This window comes from Acomys minous (assembly GCF_964271855.1).
Source record: "Acomys minous genome assembly, chromosome: 3".
NCBI classification, from domain to species: Eukaryota; Metazoa; Chordata; class Mammalia; order Rodentia; family Muridae; genus Acomys; species Acomys minous.
The window spans coordinates 138,693,611-138,715,587 of record NC_140485.1 but is presented as its reverse complement, the minus strand read 5'-3'; the positions used below and the strand labels follow the sequence as shown (position 1 = coordinate 138,715,587).

At 46.5% G+C, this 21,977-nt stretch overlaps 1 protein-coding gene across 3 annotated transcripts in view; it reads right to left on the bottom strand.

The window, feature by feature from the left end:
• SLC22A3 (solute carrier family 22 member 3) overlaps window positions 1-21,977 on the bottom strand; it is a 96,537-nt gene that overhangs the window by 19,340 nt on the left and 55,220 nt on the right. For all 3 annotated transcript variants that reach the window (XM_084776821.1, XM_084776823.1, XM_084776822.1), the window contains exons 4-5: window positions 21,251-21,419; window positions 20,382-20,499 (exon numbers count right to left, since the gene is read on the bottom strand). In XM_084776821.1, coding sequence (XP_084632947.1) covers window positions 20,382-20,499; window positions 21,251-21,419 — 287 coding nt within the window. The remainder of the gene's footprint in view (window positions 1-20,381; window positions 20,500-21,250; window positions 21,420-21,977) is intronic.

Below are 21,977 nucleotides of genomic sequence, written 5' to 3'. Positions count from 1 at the left end.
AAGTGTTCCGTTACAGCGCAGAATAAACCCAGCTGGTCTTTGATTTACCAACATCGTCTCTGCAGTGACGCAGATATTCTGAAAGATGACCCACTTTCTAAGTGTCCAAAGACCTCGAGAGACTAAGCGCGCTGTCTTGGACGGGACACGTCCAGTCGAGTCCTGCCAACTCATGCACACGCGACTGTGGCCGCTGCTCTTTTATGTAACTTCTCACCCTGTTCTCTCTGTGTTTCTTTTCTGTTGCCAAAGGTTATCAGACTTTTGCCCAGTCTGAGTCAAAAACGAAAGGCCTGAAACACTATTCTAGTTTGTTACACATTTTTAAAACTGCATTTTAATAAAATGTAGTCTCTATACAATGAAACGCAGCAATTAAAAATGGAGCCTTCTATGAGTTCTGCTATATCTACAATCATATAACAATTACTGCGCCCACAACGTAGCCATGCCCACGACTCCAACGTTCTCCTCAGGACTTCACCAAATTCTATCCACTCTGGGTGGGGGTAGCCTTCATCTGCTCTCTGTTGGGACAGCGTTTCTTCCTTAGAGCATCAATAGACACAGGATCTGAGCGGTGCCTTTTTCCATACCTCGGTTGCTGCTCTATTCTGTCATATTTCTCTGGGACCCAAATGGGACAAGCTCTGATTTGCAGCAAAAGTTGGAAAGGGATTTGCCTGTGTACAGTTTGTCTGTTTAGAGGCCCGGTGCCTAGCAACGCTCTCATCATAAAAGATATCTCCCATGGTTCACGTGTGAGTGAGTGCTGGCCTCCTTGCGTCTCACCAAGCTGAAATGCTGCTTGCTCTAACCGTCTCTCTGACTGTCACTCTGTTCTGCCAAGGCCTCACTGACCATCAGCAGGCAGGCCATGTTAAAAGAGTGCTCTCTGATGAAACCCAGTTGCCTTACAGCTCTCCCTTTGGCTTTTCGGCTATAGCTCTTCAAGGTGAATTTTTATTTTAAATTTGCCAAGAAAAAGAAAGTCCTCGCAAATACCTGTTATTTTAAAAATGCTGCTAGAAGCTCCTCAAATGGAGAATGAGTTTCAGGTCAGAAAACAACACACAGCTGGGTCAGTTTAGACATGTGGTATTTTGCTCACAGTATATAGTTTCTCACTTAATGTGTTATTGAAACACTATGAGACTTGGATTTGTTTTCAGTAGTATAAGGATGATAACACTCATTATTATTTTGGAAGATTCAGTTAGGTGCTATATGGGTATAGACATGTGTAAACATTCAATGCTAGATGCTGTTAGTATTTATATATATATATATATATATATATATATATATATATATATATATATATATAGCATTTACTTGTAGAGGATAATTTACTCACTCCTTACTAATAGCTACTGCTGTCACACAAACAGATGCTACAAAATGTACCGTGACATGAAGCCCTTCTCAATGAGAACTGCCACCATCTATTTTAAAAGCTTGCATCTCTACATGATACTTTTAATATAACAATTACATTTTATATCAGTTTGTCACTGTTGACATCTCAGGCTGACATAAAGTGGGTGTAATTGTTTTAAAATGTATACAGAAGCTGGAGGGCTCTAAAGACTTGGTTCCCTGGAGTCTGTCAACAGCCTACCAAACCATAGGGCTCACCAAGTATACCTGCTCTAGGCCCTGGGTCTGAATCCTTATTTCATATTCCTTAGGAAACTGAGTCAGTGAACAGCCCCAGCTCATCTGCTGACTCTTAAACCTTAGCTCTTCCCAGAGTTCTGGGTTGAGGTGTTGGATCCCCCATGCTCAAGAAGGAAGAACGCCTCTTATATGCAGGATCCCTTCAAGGCAGGAGGAGGGCACAGGGCTGGTGGCTGCCCCCTGCAAACCCATTTGTTGGGTGATACTCAGTAGGTGATTTCTTATCTACTGAGAAGGCCATGCACCTTGCAGCATCATGATGTATTCAGTGATGATGCCATTATAGGTTGACTATAGGCTCTGCCCTCCAGAAGCATCTATTCTCTAAGTCAGCGTGAATCAAAGACCATTTGAAGACCTGAGGTTTATACTTTTCTGAGCAGTCAGGAACAACCTTAAAGCTTAGCTTTCAAGTTCTACAGATAAGAAGCCAGGGGAAGAGGGCTCGGAGGGGCTAGAAGGATGGCCAGTGACTGCTGGGGGATAGCCAGGGCCCTTTCTCCACTGCTTAGTGGGTGACCCCATTACTCAGACAAAGGCAGCTCTAGACATCTGACATGAAAGAGCTCCTGCTAACTTCTGGGCAGCAAGAACACCGGCTGCTCCTGGTGAAGGGAGCCCTCGCTACATGCTGCCTGCTCCCCATGAAGCAGAGTTGCCAAACCATCTTCAGTTCCTTGAGAAACTTAGAAAAATCTACTAAACTATGAAACAAGAGCAAGTAAAACATTTACTGCGAAAAAGTTCATAAAGAAATGTCTGTGCTGACCTTATACTAAAAGCTCAGGGAACGCCAAGAAGAAAGGGGAGGAAAGACTGGAAGAGTCAGAGGATCAGGGCTCCTGCTGAAGACACTGTCTTCTATACGTGACAGGAAAGCCACACCCATCACATCTCAACAGTACGGCCACCTAAACAAGACCCGAGCAATGATAACAACAGGTGACATGCCAACCTGGGTAGGGGACATCTCACAAATTCCTGTGAGGCCCTGAAGGGCTCACCAATCACACGCAGTCAACTCTGAATTCGTGTATACTTGAACAACACGAAATGAACCCAACAGATTACATTTATAAATATGCATGCATGCGTGGTGCCTGCATATGTGTGTGTGTGTGTGTGTGTGTGTGTGTGTGTGTGTGTGTGTGTGTGTGTGTATGTCACAATAATACTTAGAGAATAGGAAGGCAAGGATTTAAGAAAGGGGTTCGGGAGGAGTAAGAGGGAGAGACACGGCCAGGAAATGATGCAAATGAGTTGCTTATATCTCTTTAATAAAACCTATAGTTAAAAACGACCACATTTTTCTGGGCATAGAGGGGTGGGTGTTGGATGTCCCTGGAGATTAGTTGTAGAATGGGGTGTCTGTAAATACTGTAGTAATAGCATGTTTAACTCTTTTAAAAGGACATTAATAGCAGCTGCAGGTCATGTTTGGAAACCATGTGTGTCACTGCCTGTTTTTTATAAGTGTCAGTGCAGGGCACATTTGACTCTTGAGCTTGTATCTCCTTTTTATGATTTCTGTACCGGCCCATGTCTTTTTGGGGAGGGCTGAAAAGAGATTTGAAAAAAACTGTTTAGAAATGATCCGTTAAAAAAAAAATCAACCAACACCACCACAAAAAATTTTTTTCTATGTCAGGATGTTTTTTGAATGAACAGTGCTCCTTAAACCTAAAGATGAGCCTCAGTCCCCAGGACAATGACTGCACAGTAAAAATAAAGTGTGAGTCACACGGGTGAGTCAGCATTGCCTGGTGGTTGTGTCTCAATGGTAAAAAGGCACACGTGAAAGTAAACACACTGATGTGCTTTATTGACTTTAACCTAGTTCACTGTTATCATTTCTACATGTGCCCCATAAGAAGTTGCTCACTTCATATGTACACTTGTACACTGTTTCAGAACAAATCTTTACAATCCATTGTGTAGTTTCCTCTCATGGTATGCCTCAGTGGGGACAAATTAAGTCCCTTTTCCCTAATGCATATGAGGCCAGGACCTGTGGTCTTCCCCAGGTCCTCTGTGGCAAAGATCTACCCCGGAAGCTCTTCAGCCCTGAAGGAGTCACAGTCCCCATCCATGTGACTTGGCATTCTGCACAATTCTACAGAGCCACCGTGGGTCCTCCTATCCGAAGTCCCCCAAGGGACTGGCTGCAGCCACAGCCTCAGTGAAGGGCCACAGCAGCAGCTGTGAGTCACATGTGGATATATTTCTTCATTTCTTAAAAAAAAAAAAACAAAACAAAACAAAAAAAGCTGGGAACATTTTTATTTTTATTCTTTGCTGTGGCATGTTACGTAAGAAGAAGTTTCTTCCAGGGCACAGGGAAAGGCTCTCGCTTCTTAAACTCTAGTGCGCAGGATACACAGGATGTGTGGGAAACACAGAGGCTCCATGTCAGGGGGAATGAATTAGACATACTACTTGAACTTGCTGGGAGCACCCACAGATGGCCACAGTCACCATGGAAACAGAAAAGCCCTCGATGTCAAAGCTCAAGAAGGTCCAGTGTCTTCAACGACAGTAGTTTGCGTGGCTACATGCAGACTTCAGTTGTGAATAGGCATGTTCGGTAAGATGGTAGACAAGGGAGTGCCGTTTGGTTTGGTACCATGAACAAGTTAAAGCAAGCCATGTACTATCAATAAAAGTCTATGCCCCTGACACCCATCCCATTGTGATTCCTGTTGTCCCTGTTTCTGGGTCTCCTGATACATCAGGAGTCATCATTCTAAGGGCTTGGTCTTTGAAATCCTGATGAGCAAACTCATAGAGTCACCTGCTGCTAACTAGCTGAGGGCGTCCACACCACCACCAGGGCCCTCTCACCTGTACTGGGACAACAGCACTACAGGATGAGGGCAGCGAGGGCAACAGGCACTGCTCACACATCACTTGGAGCAATGGTAGTAGGGGCCAGTACAGGGGAATGTTCTCTAAGAGTGCTGGAGTGGGGGGGGTGTGCCAGGGGCAGTGATCTTCTCACAGGATGAGGCAGAGTGCAGACCCTACATTCTGCACCCACACTGCCACTACGTTCTCGTCCCTTGGTTCCCACTCATCTCCTCCTCCTCCTATAGCTGGGGTGTCCTGTTGCCTTCCTGGATCTGAGCTGGCCCTGATGGGTTCCTGGAATCTCTGGTTTCAGGGAGCCCCAGTCCTCGGTGCTCAGCTTCCCCCCTCAGTGTATGCTGGGGAAGCTGGGGGTTCTCTACCCAAGAAAAAGGTCTTCATATTTTAACTGTGGGAGGGAGGGACACTAACATCATGCTTGTACTCTGTCACAGCTGTTTGTAACAGTTATCAGCACAAATCTCCTTCACCGTAATGGAATAGAAGTGTTTGTCTTAGGGTTAGTTCTTAATGGAATCTTCGTATGCTCTCAGTAGGTTTGTCTTTTATTTGTTTGCTTTATTTTCTGTTGTTGTTGTGGTGGTGGTGGTAGTGGTGGTGGTGGTTTTTCTGGGCTTTTGTTTGTTTGTTTGCTTGGTTGGTTGGTTGGTTGGTGGTTTTCTCTTTTCTTTTGCTTTGATAGTCACTGGCTAATCATCACTGTGTTATTTGCCAAGTATTGTTTGAGTCCCTTCCTCTTCTCTGCCCGATTGCATGGCACAATATGGCTGTTCTGCTTTGTCCCTTGTGACAATGTGAGGCCAGTTCTGCAAATCTGCCAGTGGGTTGTGACATAAAACTAACTGTGGTTGCATGACCCTCTCAACTAATCCCCTCCAGTGCTCTGGGCAGTAGCTTCCAGGACTACAGGAAAGGACACTCTCCGCTCTCCTCTGTGAACCTCTGGGGCACAGGCATTAAGCTTGGGTGGTTTTAAATGCTGGGATTCGGGGTAGTGTTCATTACAGACATAGCCTTTCTTGCCTCATTAAGAGTCCGTGGGTTCCTCAGCCAAGCACCAAGGCATCCACGGATTGTTCTGTGGGTGTGAAGCGGCCAGTTCTTTCATGTCACTGTGACTTCTCTGGAATGGTGACTACAGTCTGGACTTGTGAGTCAAACAACCCCTTTTCCCATGAGTTGCTTTCCTCCTGGCATTTTATCACCACAACAGGAAACAACTTAGACAGGCACCGTTCCCTGGTGACTCCTACAACTTGTCTGTGCACTGGCAGAAGTATATGCACTAGATGTCACCGAGAATTGGAATCCAGAAAAGCAGGCAGCAGATTCTCATCTATAGATTATGTTAGACTCTGAAATGGGAAAGATACAATAGTGTGCCTGCTTATTAATTGGTCCTCAAATTGGCTCAGTTATGGGACAGTTTGGAGGAGCCATTCTTCATCCTCAGCATGAACTCAAATGGCTGTCCTCCCGGCACTGAGAGGCAACAGCTAACTCTTCTCTGTACTGAGTGAGAACAAGTCACTGGATACGCTCACACGGGCCCCCAGAGCTCTCTTCAAGAGCACCTCTGTTTTCAATGTTTCATTTGGGAGTGCTGAAAAATTACCGAGACATTCAAGTGTAACAGAGGGCGTGGAGATCCATTTCCGAGCTCCCCAGCAAATGTCCTAATCCTTTGACGGGGCCTGGGACTGGCCAGCTGCTCCTCTTTCTGGCTCTCAGTTTTGGGAATGTTGTGACTACAGTAGCTTTCTGTTTGCCGGTGTGTTCTCTGTAGCTCACAGCAGAACCTTTGCTGGGGAGGGAGGCAATGCTTTTGTGTGTAGGCCATGAGTAGGTGGTACACACCGTCCTTGGATTCCAGGCCAGGACTGTGTTGGAAGTGAAGTGGAACAGCCATTTGGCTGTGATCTGCACCACTCCTTGCTTTCTGGGCTACAGTTTGAATTATTGTATTCCAGGAAATGTATAGATTAGTTTTCACAATTAACAATTGTACTGGCCTGGGTTTCAATTTGAACCCCTTTCATGTGTCTGTCTGTCTGTCTGTTGGTGTGTGTGTGCATGTATGTGTGTGTGTTTCTATTTGTGTGTGTGTGCCTGTGTGTATGTTTAATTGTATGCACATATGCATGCAGGTGGAGGCCAGAGTTTGACGGCCAGTGTCTTTCTAAATTGTCCTCCTTATTTTGTGAGACAGAATCTCTCACTGAGTCTGCAATCACTGGTTGGCTACACTGGTTGCCCAGTAAGCTGCAGGGACCAGCCTGTCCCTAAGACACCAGCACTGGGCTTACAGATGCGTGGTGCCACTCCTGGATCCTCCATGGGTGCAGGGATCCAAACTCAGGTCCTCATGCCTGCATGGCGAGCACACGTTACTGACTGAGCCCCGCCCCAACTCCCTCAAAAGCCTCTACTAATTCACAAAACAATCAAAGCTAAAGCACACTAGGACTCACTTTGTTTGACAACAAATACAAAGAAAAGCTTGCTGAGTTCCAGCCTAGACGATACAACCAAAGCCCAGGTTCAAGAACAGATGCTTTCTCTAAGGAACAAGTGGGCAGTAACGGAGGACAGCACCGGATACCCTTCATCTGGGCTCCGTGTGCACAGGCGCTGCATTCCCCACATGCGTACACACACGCACAAAACCAGAAACAAACAAACAAGTCTTACAAAACAAAATAGAGTAATTGTTGATGAGATAAAAAGCAGATCACAATGAGGATTAAAAAATAAATAAATGAATAAATGCAACAGTACAGTACCAGAGGAAAATGCAAGGTTGATAAATGTATGTGAGGAGGCAGTTTTGAGAGCAAATACTATACAAGGTATTTTTAAAAACATGTCCATCCAACACAGAGCCTTGTAACTCTCTGAAGGCACCGTTGGACAAATTATACAGTATGTGCCTCAATATTGCTATATTCATACAGTGCTAATCAGACAATGTGCTCCGTGATTCCAGTTTTAACATGAGAAGCTGGTTATCCTTAGACCATGGAGTAAACCAAATGGTACCAACAGGAGACTGTAAACGATCTTCCATGAGGTAGTTGTGTGTTTCTCTCGATTGACGATTGTGCAGCCTGTTCTGCACTGCACAGAGAATACATGAACTGGCTCTTAGTGGGATGTGTAGCTCAGGTCCCAGAGGCATGTGTAAGCCTGGGGAGTTACATATGCTCCTGGAAACACGTGAGCAAGGATGAACTCTGCTTCACTCCAAGTGGTAAAAACAGTTGTCATGCCAATACCATCCAATAAGGCACCTGGAAGCACACACAGGGCACCTGGAAGCACACACAGGGCATATGGAAGCACACACAGGGCACCTGGAAGCACACACAGCACACCTGGGAGCACACACAGGGTACCTGGAAGCACACACAGACACCTGGAAGCACACACAGGGCACCTGGAAGCACACACAGGGTACCTGGAAGCACACACAGGGTACCTGGAAGCACACACAGGACACCTGGAAGCACACACAGGGCACCTGGAAGCACACACAGGGCACCTGGAAGCACACACAGGGTACCTGGGAGCACACACAGGGCACCTGGGAGCACACAGGTTACCTGGAAGCACACACAGACACCTGGAAGCACACACAGGGCACCTGGAAGCACACACAGGGCATATGGAAGCACACACAGGGCACCTGGGAGCACACACAGGATACCTGGAAGCACACACAGGGCACCTGGAAGCACACATAGACACTGGAAGCACACACAGGGCACCTGGAAGCACACACAGGGCACCTGGAAGCACACACAGGGCACCTGGAAGCACACACAGGGCACCTGGAAGCACACACAGGGCACCTGGAAGCACACACAGGGCACCTGGAAGCACACACAGGGCACCTGGAAGCACACACAGGACACCTGAAAGCACACACAGGGCACCTGGGAGCACACACAGGACACCTGGAAGGACACATGGGCAGGAAGGACCATGACTAGTGCCCACGTGCTAAACAATTCAGTCATATACTACAGGAATCTTGAATTTAAGTATTCTCCAAGAGGGTTTATCCCAGGAAAATTCAGGGCCCAACACCTTGCCTGCTCTGTCCCTGGCAGAACCTCAGAAGATTAGATTTGCTGTGCTTGCTCCTTGTAGTGTAATTACCTCAGGCTGTGTCTCCATGGAGGGGACATATCGTCATGTACCAGTGTTCCCTCTAGCTCTGTGGGGTGTACAGTGGATTTCATGTGTTCTTGGGGACACATATCATGAAGAAAGGCAATTGTCCTGACGGGTCAGAGAATGAGCAAGCGAGCAAGTGAGCAATGCTGTCACGGTAACTGAAGCCTGGGATTGTGAAAGCTATGGACCACCCACCGAGGGCAAGGCAGCATAGTGCCATGGAGACTGTGTTCATCCCTGACCTCCAATGGACAATGCATCCACAGAGAGCCACCTACTCTCCTTTCCTCACAGTAGCAACCACAATGATTCAGACTGCAGAAGCCGATTTTACAGAAAACACAAGGAAGGGCTAGCCAAATGGCACAGAAATGAGAGACACTTGAAAAAGCCAGCCATCTTTCTCTCCCACTGTATGAGTATGAAGACTCGAAAGAGAGGAGGAGAGAGCTCAAAAGCAGAAAAAGGAAAGGCAAACATACCCTCTATCCCACTAGGCAGAGACCCAGAATTAAAAGAATTGAACCATGTACTTTTGCAATTACCAGAAAAAAAAGAGCAAACCCGAACTGAGTAGAACAAAGCGTACTCCGGGCTTCGTTCTCTTTTTTGTTTGTTTTTTGTTTTTTGTATTTTAGATCATTGGTTGTACCAGGAGCGACTGGGTTGGGCCAGAGACATCTCTGCACACATAGAGATGTTGGGGGTAAAAGGGACTCCTGCTCCTTAAGGACAAAGCCAAGGTCAGCTATTGAGGAGGAACAAAGGGTGACCTCTGACTCCCAGATTGCTTAACTAGTGAATGACCACCAAGCACACTGTCGCTACATGGAGCCTGGAATTCAACCCACACGCACGCCAGTGAGCTTCGCCAGACTCTGAGAGCAGAGGGAACAGAAGGGAAAAATCTCCTCTCTAGCTCTTCCGAGTGGGAGCTGCTACTCACAGAATAGCCAGAACCCCTCTGGAGAATGAGTATTTGTGGGCCTCACAGGTTCATACACTGGAAGTGGGCGTGGAGCTCTTAAAGCCCACACCGGGTCCAGTTTCCTTTTCTCTCCGCCTGCTGCCTATGGATCAGGATTTAAAGCTCTCAGCTCCTGCTCCTGTTCTGCACTGCTTGTCTTCCTCTGATGGTAATGGGCCAACCATCTGAAGCTGTCAGCGGTGTCCTGATTAAATGCTTCTTTTTATAAGAGTGACTTTGGTCATGGTATCTCATCCCAGCAATATCATTATAACTAAGATAGTGCTCAACAATAGTGATCTCTAGAAAGGGCAGATTGTAGAGTGGGGAGGTAAGACCACGCAAGCATGTGGGTCTGAGTCACATCCCCAGGACCCTTGAAAAAAGCCAAGCATGGTGGCACACACTTGTAATCCCATTGCCAGGCAGGAGGAAACAAGAGGATATCTGGGGCTTGCTGGCCACCAGTCTAAGTAGCAAACTCCAGGCCAATGAGAGAATCTGTTTGGAAAACAAAACAAGGTGGTCCAGCCCCTGAGCCATGATACCCACGCTGGACCTCTGACCTCCATATTCACACGCATGAGTGAGGACCCACACTTGGGCATGTGAATGGCTGTCCCACAGCTGTCTGAGACCTTACTACCCACATCCAAGAATATCCCAGTTCTGGGCAAGTGGGGACAGGTGGTCACCTTACTTTACCCTCCCCATGGGCTCTGTTAATATATCTGCCCTTCAGCAAAGCTTCACCTGATATCTGGGTGGGTGCTACCGTCACACAGATGAAGTTCCTTGAATGGAAATCCTTAGAGATTTCTTTCCACAGCCCATGGGTACTCTTCAAGCGCTAACTTGGATTAAGAAGTTGTTAGGGTAGAAAAGAAGGAGGAGGAGGAGAAGGAGAAGAAGTTGTTAAAAAGTTGACAGAGGCAGCATCCAGGTACTTCCAAACGGAAAAGGAGTTTGAGGTGTAGAGAGGACCTGCCCAACACCACTCCCTGGTGAGACGCCCTGAAAGCCTGGCTGGCTCCTTCAGCCCAGGCTACTTGTATCTCTAATCCAATGAAAGCCACAGGATGCTCTAGACTAGCTGTTGGGCAGAAGCACTTTGACTGTAAGGACATTGTTTGCCAAGCGTGGGGAAGGAGCGCAGGCACCCTGCCTTCCTCTGGACACCACAGCCCATCAGTCTTCATGGCTACTTCACCGTGCTCTCACTCTGTCCACGCTCCTACCTTATGCATTGATGTCTTATTTTCAAAAAGTTAAAAGCACGGGAACTAAATATAGTCACATGAGAGTATATCCACAGGAGGCAGGCCACTCCCTAAAATTTGAAGCATGTTAAGCTAGTTTATGGTTGAAAGGCACGTTTTACGTTATGCATCATCAAGTGTCTTGATATTTTTCTCACACATCAAGGAACATCTGAGTTAAAGCAGGTGTGTGGTATGTGTGCCATCAACTCAGAAAGCATCGTAGGGATACGGGTGTGCCTCGTGGAACCAGCACTGTTTGCTCTGTGAAGGGAAGGAACCCTAGGTGGGTTTCCAGGCGCCTCTTTCCAATACCTTCACTGTTTCAGAAGCTCATCTCAGAACTTAACCAGGACCGGCCAGGAGACCTTTCAGCATTTCATGTGTGAGGATTTACATCTTGACTTGGAGCCAACAACTAAACATGGCAATTAAAAAGGTAGCGCACTGGCTGGAGATACAAGCACACGCCATTTTTCCAATGGGCTTGAGTTGGTTCCTAGCACCCGTGTTGGTAATTCACAAACCACCTACAACTCCATCTCTGGAGAAATCCAACCCCTCTGGCTTCTGTAGGCACCACATTCATGCCCCCTACACACACACACACACACACACACACACACACACACACACACACGTACACACATGATTAAAAGTAAAACAAATCTTAAAACCAACAGCACAGAAATTGGTCTAAAACGCCACAGAGCCCTGATAGATTCTACAGACGTCAGATTCACTCCACATCTCTCCTTTGTAAGGACCTAAGGTTATGAGGACAAAACGCGCCTTTGCGAGACATTAGCCACACTGCTACAGAAAGAGACTTTCTGAGCAGTCTCACACCAGAAGGTCCTTTTCCATGGCAACACTAACAACCACCCAGCAGTTCACTAGCACGCAGGAGCCAGCACAGCGCTCCAGAGCTGGAAGTCTGTCTAGTCACTGAGGCGAGGAGGTTTTAATCCTTCCTCTTGGGATCTTTGGTATTGATCATGATTCTGGAGAAATCCCTTTGGGATCAAGAAGGAGCTCAAATGTCCATTCGTGATGTCACCTAAGTACATGGTGGGAATGTCCCAGGAGCGTGCTTAGGAGGGGGTGCGTGTTGAGACGATGCTGCGAATCAGCTACCAGTAATGAGCTCGTCAGGAAACTGTGATCGAGCCTGTGGGTGAATGGCATGAAAACGTCACTGATGAGCATGGACCGTCAGTGCTGTGGCACTCAGAGGCTTTGTTACCTGCGGTTATAACCGGCTATATTTTCTGAGAATTTTTTCCCATTTGGAGAGAGGTTGGGATCTTAGAAGGAAAAGGATCATGAAGATAAAGGCCTTTAAAATCCCTCAGTCAAAAATGCTGCCACAGTCACTACCTATGGGGTCCAGTCCAGGTCAACGCAGTCGTGATGGCTGGTCTCTCAGTGTATCAGTCAGCTCCTGACAAATAAGGCTGCGTAACACCCGTCAATCTAGGTTGCATGAAACAAGCACCATTTGCTTAGCTCACATCCGTGGGTAGCTGTGGAGGTTTCTGGCTTAGTTCTGGGCCATCTCCGCTGGAGGAATCCTGCTCCAAACTCTTTCCGGATTCCCTGGGACCACCAGGTAAGCTCAGGAATATTTTCCTCTTATGTTTGGATGAAGGACAGAGATAAGAAGTGCAAAGCCAGCCACACGAGCACGTTTAAGGCCAGCTGCATGACATCTGGCAATCTACCACTAGCTGAAGCACGTCACGCAGCCAAGCCCAATGTCAGAGGGCAGGAAAACATCCTGTCTACCATGAGGTCCAGGTGTTTGCACCAGTGCACCCGGAGTCAATGGAGCCAGGAGGGTTTCTACCACATGGAAATGAGAGCAGGATGTGAGCTGACCAAACAGTAAGCTGACCCACCTCAATTAAAAACAAAAAAGCCTTTGCAAAGCCAGATGTGTGCTGACTCCTTCTTCAGCGGCTGTAACAGTGCTGTTATGACTGACCAGAGACATCAGTGGACATCAACTGCAGGAAGGTGACACCACGAGCCCCTCCCTCCACCCCCCCACCCCCCCCCACCCCCCCACCCCCCCCGCCCTCTGCAACTCACAGAGACTCGTCAAGTATGCTGTAGTGCCTAAGGAAATGGTGAACTCCTGGCCACAGTCTACAAGACAGCTCAGGCTGGCTACTGCAGCCATACCCCAAAGTGTGGCTCTGGTCACTCTGAGACTCTTGCCAAGGACCTGCACTGATCCAGGATGTGCTGTCCTTGTAGTAGGTGGGAAAGCAAAAGAGCAGCAGAGACTCATGCTTGGCAGAACCCAGTCAAGTCGGGTAGCCGAGTCTGACATAGGGTTGGGGAGTATAGCATCAGTGAAAGTCAAGTGACAGTGGACACAGCTGGCAGGTACCACCAGCTTTTTAAAACCACCAGTTTTGATAGGAAGGGTGTAAACAGTTGGAAAACTACTACAGTCTTCCACTGATGATAATGGTGATGATGATGATGATGATGATGATGATGATGATGATGATGATGAACAGCTCTCCATCACTCACCAATAGACACAGTCTGCTATTATCAAAAGTGCTTGCCCGTCTCCTCTCTAACACCAAGTACGCAACACCTGGCCCTACACTCAGGGAAGTGCTGGTGCTCAGTGTGCTCATACATGTCACTCACCTGCACACGTGACATTCAGTTCTCTCACACAGAGCTACTGCATGTCTACCATGTAAGAGTAGAACATGAACTGGGTCATCACTGGCCAGGAGTCAGACATGATATAGCATGTTACAAATGATGAGAAGTAAATTCAGACTGGTTCCAAGGGAAATTCAGTTACTGCAATAATGCCTTAGAACCCCATGAGCAAAAAGTCGTAGCCAGCTCTCTCACCAAGTGGCCCTGCAGGGCAGTGACTGGCCCCTAAAGACATTGTAGGACCTGTCTGTAGCGATGCCTATGCTGTAATGACCGCAGATACACTAAGGGTTTTATTCCTATTTCTGAGGGCACCTTAGCAATTACAGCATACGAATGCTGAAAGTCTGAGAAACGGCCAGTCACTATTGAAAATCCTACCCACCCACTCGCTGATTCTCCCCAGCATCTACAAACTTCCTGTGAGCTCAAACCACCCACCTATTTGGGCTTCATGTTCTGTTTTGGGGACTTCCATTCTCAGTGGACATCAGTCACTCCCGTGTTTGGGTCTCCTGCATTTTGTGCTGCAGGCTATTTCTTCAGGAAAGGAAAGGCCAACCAAGAGCGTGGGACAGCGAGATGAGTGGCATTCATCTGAGGTAAAAATGAAGGCGGCTTGCGTGTGGATATGGTCAAACTACATGACAGACTTGAACAGAGGGTCATTATGAAACCCATGGCTTGCACAGTAAATATATACTAATGAAAAATTAAACAACAAATAAAAGAATACTTCCAGTCAAAGACATAACAAACCACCCACATAATATTCCCCAAGGCTGAGAGGGTGGCATTGAGTCCAATGTAGCTACTTTCTCCCACCTCCTCTTTGCGTTTGCTAAAGCCTTGGGACCCGAGTGACCCTTGTTTGTACTGAATTTAGGTTATCTCTGTAATCTAGAGCATGCTTGGGGAGCCCTAAGAAGCATTTGTAGGAACCCTGCTATCAACACTGGGACTGGCTAGACTTGGGAGGCAGCCAAGGCCATTCCAAAGAGAACAGAACTGCCAAAGTGCCCCTGGCTGCTCTGAATGCAGCCAAACTCTTCCTTATATATTCTAACCTCCTCTGCTTCCTATGACAGGTAGCCCAAGGATGAGGCAGGAAATAGGGAGGTCTCAAACGACAGGGCAATTTAATAAATGACAAATTTAAAAAGTCAGGATTCAACACACACACACACACACACACACACACACACACACACACACACACAAAACGCTGAAAAAAAATTAGGAAAACAATGTCTAAGCTCACCTTGGCCCCAAACGCCCTTGAGCTTATACACTGTGAGATGCAGGCAAATACCAGTGTGTGAGGTGACTGTGTACACGTAAGGGCTCAAGGCGGTCCTAACACCGACACCAGCAACACTTATTTGAGTGGCTGATACGGGAGTTACTAATACCGGCTATGCTTATTATAGAACCAAAACTATGATAGGGCTGACCCTGCTTTGAACTTGGTGACACAGTTCAAGTGAGATGCCTGTGCATCAGGTATGTTGTACAGTACTAGGCTTCATGGAAATAGGAGAACATTCCAGATGGGAATCTGCAGTTTGTCCTGACATAAGTTTAGCACTGAAATGCTAGGAGGTCTTTCACTGAAAATGTTAGGTCTTTTACTCTTTGTGTTGATGTAAATAAGTTGCTGTAGAAAGACGTGTGGGGCTAGGGAAACAGCTCAGCGTGCTTGCCATGCGCGCACAAGGATTGGAGTCCAATCCGCAGGACCCACATAAAAACCGGGCAAACATGACTCTCAACCTATGACCCCAGCCTTTGGGAGGCGAGGACACTCTGGCTAGATCAGCTGAGCTGGCAAGTATTTGGTTGAGAGAGAGAGAGAGAGAGAGAGAGAGAGAGAGAGAGAGAGAGAGAGAGAGAGAGGGAGAGAGAGAGCGCTCCACCTCACTAAAATAGACAGCAATCAAAGAATACTCCTGACATCAACCCATTCTACACCCCTGAATGCACACCTGTATACACACCTGCAAACATGCACATACATACACATGTATGGATATCACACATACACACGTGCAAAGGGAGGGGTGCGGCGGATATTTTCAACTTGAAGACATCCGTTTCAAAACCAAAAACCAACCAAACAAAAGAAAATCAAACCAACAAAACCCAGGCAGTTCCATACATGAGACTACAACTAAAAGGCGAGCATGGAAACGTCAGACTGAAGGGCAAGAAAATGCCCAGGAAATGTAGGAGGGATGAAGGGACCCGGCATCATAAGCTTCAGTTGCCCATGATGGTGCAATGTGAATATCAACAGTACAGGACCAAAATAGCCACAAAGGGCTGAAATGTATGTGATTTGCTGAAGTCTAAATTTATAAGGAGACTAAAGAAGGCAACTCATTGGACATGTTTAGAGGACGCTGGGGAACAATTCTCTCTTTGGGAAGGAAAGGTCAAGCGCGCACCCTCCAATTCCAGTAACCCTATGCAAGGGTAACCGAAGGTTGGTAAGAAAACTTAGTATCTGTATAAATGTTCCAAGAATATATATAGCAATAAGGATGAAATGAGAATAAGTTATTGGCAATTCTTAATGAGTTAATCCACCCAGGCAATGACTGTCAGTCCCACCAACATCCCCAAAGAGACAGGAGCCAGCAGATATCTCCAGTGGAAATGTACCGAGCCACTTAAGAAGTAGGCTTGCCAAAAATATCAAACCTGAACTCAATTAAACTCTAGCTGTAACTACTAAACTTAAAGGAAATACAAAGACAGAAGATTCTCTTAATGGGTTCTTAGAAATGGAATCAATTAGCTGTGTTCACCCTTTTGACAGCGTGACAGGAAGTTGTCATCTTCAGAGAATGGGGCAATCAAGTTACAAAAAAAAATCACACACAAAGCTCTTAATACTTTAAGCAAGCTCACGATTCTTCTGTTAGAGGCATTCATAGCTCTCCTCTGGCCACATGGGTCAGACAGATCTGCTTAAATGAAAACTGCATAAGGTTCGTCACTCTCAGAGCTCCTAGGAACAGTAACAGAAGAGAAACTTACAGAGAACTTGGAGAGGAACGTCAATCATCACATTACATAAACGCCATGAGGCTGCTAGGGCAGCACTGAGCTACAAGCCATTGTAAGGCAGCTGGGGACCATGAACCACCACCTTGCTGTTGGATAGTAGGTACTTTATTTTCTTTTCCCATTGCTGTGATAAAATACCCCCGGGGGCAAAGGCAACTTAAGGGAGGAAAGGGTTAATTCAGCTTGCAGTTCTGGGGTTTTAGTCAACTTCTACAGAAACAGCAGCTGGCTGCTCAGAAGAGTGGAGCTGGTCACGTGACACCCACAGTCAGGAGCAGACAGCAGTGCCATTAAAGTGTGCTTGCACCCAACTTACTCTTTCCATTTTTATAAAGTCAGGGTCCACCCCTCCCCCACAGGTCATAGTCCTGCCACAGTTAAGAGAGTCTTCTTCCACATCAACAGATGTAATCAAGACAATCCCTCACAGACATGTCCAGAGGCGAATCCTCACAGGTGTGCTGGAGGCCTGCCTTCTGGGTGTCCAGTTGGCAATAATATTTACTCTTAGAGTGACGACAGTGAGGGCATCTTTTTGACACCATCGCCTTCTGATTTATCTCCCCTGTAGCTATATCCTCCTCAGCAGCTGGACCACAGCTCTGAGTCCGAGAGTCAAATGACTACCTCCCTCGTTGTTCATTTGGTATCTATGATGCCAGAGTTGAATCAATAAGTTTACACTTCTATATCAGAGGGAAATGTTACGAGACGCAGTGCCATGACAGCTGTGTGTCATGGGGCAGTGGGGGTTGGGTGGGGGGAGGGGGAGGAAGGGGGGGTCTATGTGATACCTGAACAGAGATTCATTCACCTGTTTTCTCTGTTTTAGTATATTGAAATTTCCCATGTTAATTTTTCCCCTTAGGGGCTGGAGAGATGGCTTCAAAGTTAAAAAAGCCCTGGCTGCTCTCCCAGAGGACCCATTTGGCAGTTTAAAACCACCTGTAACTCCAGTTCCAGAGGATCCCTTGCCCTCTTCTGGCCTCTGTGGGTACTGCATGCATGTGGTGCACAGACATACATGTAGGCAAAACACCAATACACATAAACCTTCATTCTTATTTAAACAAATTTTAAAGAAAACTAAGTCAAGAAAACCATCATTAGAGTAAAGTGCATAAACATTAAACATAGCTTTGGTGGCAAGATGCTGGCAGTAGAGCCCAGAAGCCATGATAAGTTCCCTGGGGAATCAAGTCTGCCTTTGCATGGGAACCTCTTGCTTATTTGGCTTTAAGCAAGAGCAGTGATGACTCAGCAGCCACTGGCTCCAAGTTCAGGATCTTTTATAAACACAGCCATGTAGAACGCTGAGCTCTCCCCTGATAAAATGATCTTTATGGTGAGTCTCTGAGAGCAGTATTAAGCCACTGTGTGTGGAACAGCACACCTGTTCACACCCCCCCCCCCCCAGATGGCTGAAGAGCTTTAGTTTATCAGCCACCTGCAGGCAGCTGTTGTTTCTACATTTTTATAAACCTTGGTCTAGATCTTAGACCATGGCAGTGTCTTCAGCGTGCCACCAAGTGGATGGCAAAAATATTTGCTTGACCATTAAAACTAGAGGCCAGAGAGGTGGTTCAGCCAGTCAAGTTCTTGCTTTGCAAGCATTTGGACAGGAGTGCCATCCCTAGAACCCAGGCAGAAAAGAAGTCAGGCCTTGAATCCTAGCACTGGGGAGTCAGGGTGGATCCCTGGGGTTTCCTGGACAGCAGTACTACCTCTTCAGAAGCTTCCAGGTCAATGAATGAGAGACTCTGTCTCAAAAAAAAAAAAGAAAGAAAGAAAAAGAAAAAGAAAGAAAAGAAAAAGAAAAAATAAAGAAAGAAAGAAAAGAAAAATTACAGGTGCTATAGGAACAACATTTAAGGTTGTGTCCTCTGATTTCAACATACACACATGTTCACCCACACATGAGTGTGCACCCACAAACACACATGTGTGTACACACTGAAAACCCTAAACAGACACAATCATGACTTTGACCCAACTGTGAGGACCTACAGAGACATCAAAGGAGGTTCAGAAAGGGATGGAGTACTTCTTCCCCTAAAAGGAATTCCCATCTCAAACGTTCATCTCAAGAGAAACAAGACTAAGCAAGTCTTAGTGGCTTCAAAAGGTCACATTGTCTCTTTGCCGAACATTTCAGGTGAGTAGAACTGAAGACGTGTTCCTGGCCAGTGTGCAACACTGAAAACTGGGCTACTAAAACATTCATAAGCACAGCAGCTACTGCTTGCCACCTCCTGTAAGAAGGGAGGAGGAGGAGGAGGAAGAAAAAGATGAGGAGAAGGGAGGAAGAGGGGGAAGAGGAGGGGGAGGAGGAGAGGGAGGAAGAGGAGGCAGAGATCTAGTGGTGTCTTCCAGGGAGGAAGATAAACCAACCAATCCCATTTTTCTTAGTTGACTTTCTGAAATCAGAATGTTCCTATCAAAGCAAGTGCAATGCATGATGAACACTGTCATAGGCTAGAGTTCTACAAGGTTTAAACTGAGACTCATATCTTCTAAATGCTGCTGACTGTGATTCCTCTCATGACAATCCCATGACAATGACTTTGCACTCACTTGGTCTCTGCACCCTCATTGGTTTCTTTGCACACTTATTCTTCAGAGGTTGTTTAAAATGTGTGCTGTAACCTCAGCTGTTTATCACACCTTCCTAAGGGCAAACAATGAGCCGCTCGCTTTCTCTTTTTAAAGCTGGAGTGTGGATGTGGGGAGGGTAGGGGTGGAGGTGGAGGTGGGGAGGTTAGGGGTGGAGGTGGAGGTGGGGAGGTTAGGGGTGGAGGTGGAGGTGGGGAGGTTAGGGGTGGAGGTGGAGGTGGGGAGGTTAGGGGTGGAGGTGGAGGTGGGAAGGGTAGGGGTGGAGGTGGAGGTGGGGAGGGTAGGGGTGGAGGTGGAGGTGGGGAGGTTAGGGGTGGAGGTGGAGGTGGGAAGGGTAGGGGTGGAGGTGGAGGTGGGGAGGGTAGGGGTGGAGGTGGAGGTGGGAAGGGTAGGGGTGGAGGTGGAGGTGGGGAGGTTAGGGGTGGAGGTGGAGGTGGGGAGGTTAGGGGTGGAGGTGGAGGTGGGAAGGGTAGGGGTGGAGGTGGAGGTGGGAAGGGTAGGGGTGGAGGTGGAGGTGGGGAGGTTAGGGGTGGAGGTCTTTCGTTGGCTGATGGTAAAATAAGGTAAGCAGAGGAGTGAGGGGGTAGCAGCACCCCGTTGTCTTGTTTTCAGGCAGACATTCCCCGGAATCCACAGTCTGAATTCTGATCTCAAATCTACAGTGAGGTACAGTTATATGGGACATGCTCCTTTTTCTTCTAAAGACATGACTGTATCTTACTGTAGATTTGAGAAAGAAAGAAAGAAAAAAATAAGAGTAACAACAGCAGAACCCAAGTCATTAGAAAGAGTCAGATGTCAAGAAAAGATCTTTTCTTCTAGAACCAAGGGAAATGAGGAGACATTAACAGCTACAGTAAGGAGAATAGTTCAAGCACCTCAGAGTAACTATTAAAAAAATGACCTGAAATGATCAATTAACCTCAGCCAAAGATGATTCAGTCAGAAGTTTAATAGTATATACCTATAATTTTAAGAAGGAGCATTAAGCACAGAAGTCATAAGAAATTAATCCACCCAATTTAACAATTTATACCATTGATGAATGACATTACCTCCGAGTAATTCGGTGAGAGGTGTCTACCGTTGCACTTAGCCACATGCCTCAGGATCTGCAAGGCTTTGTCTCCTTGCTTCCGGGTGATCAGCCAGCGGGGAGACTCAGGGACCACCCTGGCGAGGAGAGAGATGATTTTTTAATTAGGTTAACCCAAAAGCTTAGGGTTTTTTTTCTAGCCAAAAGGATATTGCTGTGATGAGCTTAGAAGTCAGGACTGCTCTCAGAATTGAAAACAGGCTCTCAAGAATGAATGTTCTTTGTAAATTTACGAGTCGGAAAAACACTCACTTGGCTATAAAAAAATTTTCCCTGCAGTACACAGCTTTTGCAAGAGCAGGGATTTACAGTCCTGTTTCTCTGATTACAAACATGAAAAGGTTTAGGGCTTAGTGAGCATTTAGGAAAAGGCAAAACCTTCACCTGATTCACGGAGCCTGGTCTACCCATACATTAATATTCAATGAGGGGAGTAAGAGTCAAATGCATATATCTGGAATATCTCGGCAATTTAATTCTCTGACATTTTTAGCATCTTATTCATCAGAGAATGATAATTTGCTAAATGGATTTTTTTTTTTTATCACATTGAATCCACATGTTGAAACATCAAGTTCCTTATCTCGTAGTTTTCATGAAAGCATTGCAAAGGACCAAATCATAATGCAATTACTTCATCCGGGATTTGGCATTGGGGTATTTTACTATTCGTAGTGACAATTGCCAATCAAGCCTGAAATTCTCAATCAAGCCATATGCATTCTGGAGATTTAGAGAATCTCCTCTGTCTGCTTCCTGTCCACGTTGGCTTGGATTCTATGTTCATGGGGCATAGGATCGATACAACAATGACCAAAATCACATTACCAGTAGTAAAGGAGGAAGAGGAAGCTGGGCAGTGAGATAGCGAGCTGGATGCCCTGCCAGCTCGGGGTGAAGTAGGCAACTCCAGGAAGGAGGATGATTCCAAGGGTGAAGAACATCTGGATCACTATTCCCACAATCCTCCTTTGTTTTGAACCTACTATTTCTGTCACTGGAGGAAAATGGACACAAGAGATTAGAGGAGCCCCCAGTTCAACATTAAAATAGACTTGACACCCATTCACAATCTCTCAGTATCGTTGGAATGTTCTAAAATGGAAGGACACGGAGGCCTTCATACGTGCAGGACTGTTGGAGATGGCTTTCCAGGTATGTTACATGTACTCTATTTTGCCCTGAACCCCAGCATCCAAGCCAGCACCCTCGGGGTATGGTTGAGGAGTGCAAGGAACACCTGTGCTGGTTTTAGGATGCCTCAAATGGCTGTTGTAAGGTCATTGTAATTATCGAAATAAGCATAGCAAGCTAGCTCAACTTTATCCCTATAACTCGAAGGATCTGTACATTGTAGTCGCTCTGCAAGAGTTACCATGGGCATCAGACTCTGCCAAAACTTTCCATCACCCCGAGACAGTTTAGATTATGAATCTTATTGTTTGGCTTTTCATGTATGTGACAGATCTCACGTATATGACAAACCCACCTGGGGAATTTTGTTGTTGGACCCCTGACCTCCTCTGCCTCTTCCCAGTAACTGAGCTTTCCGTTC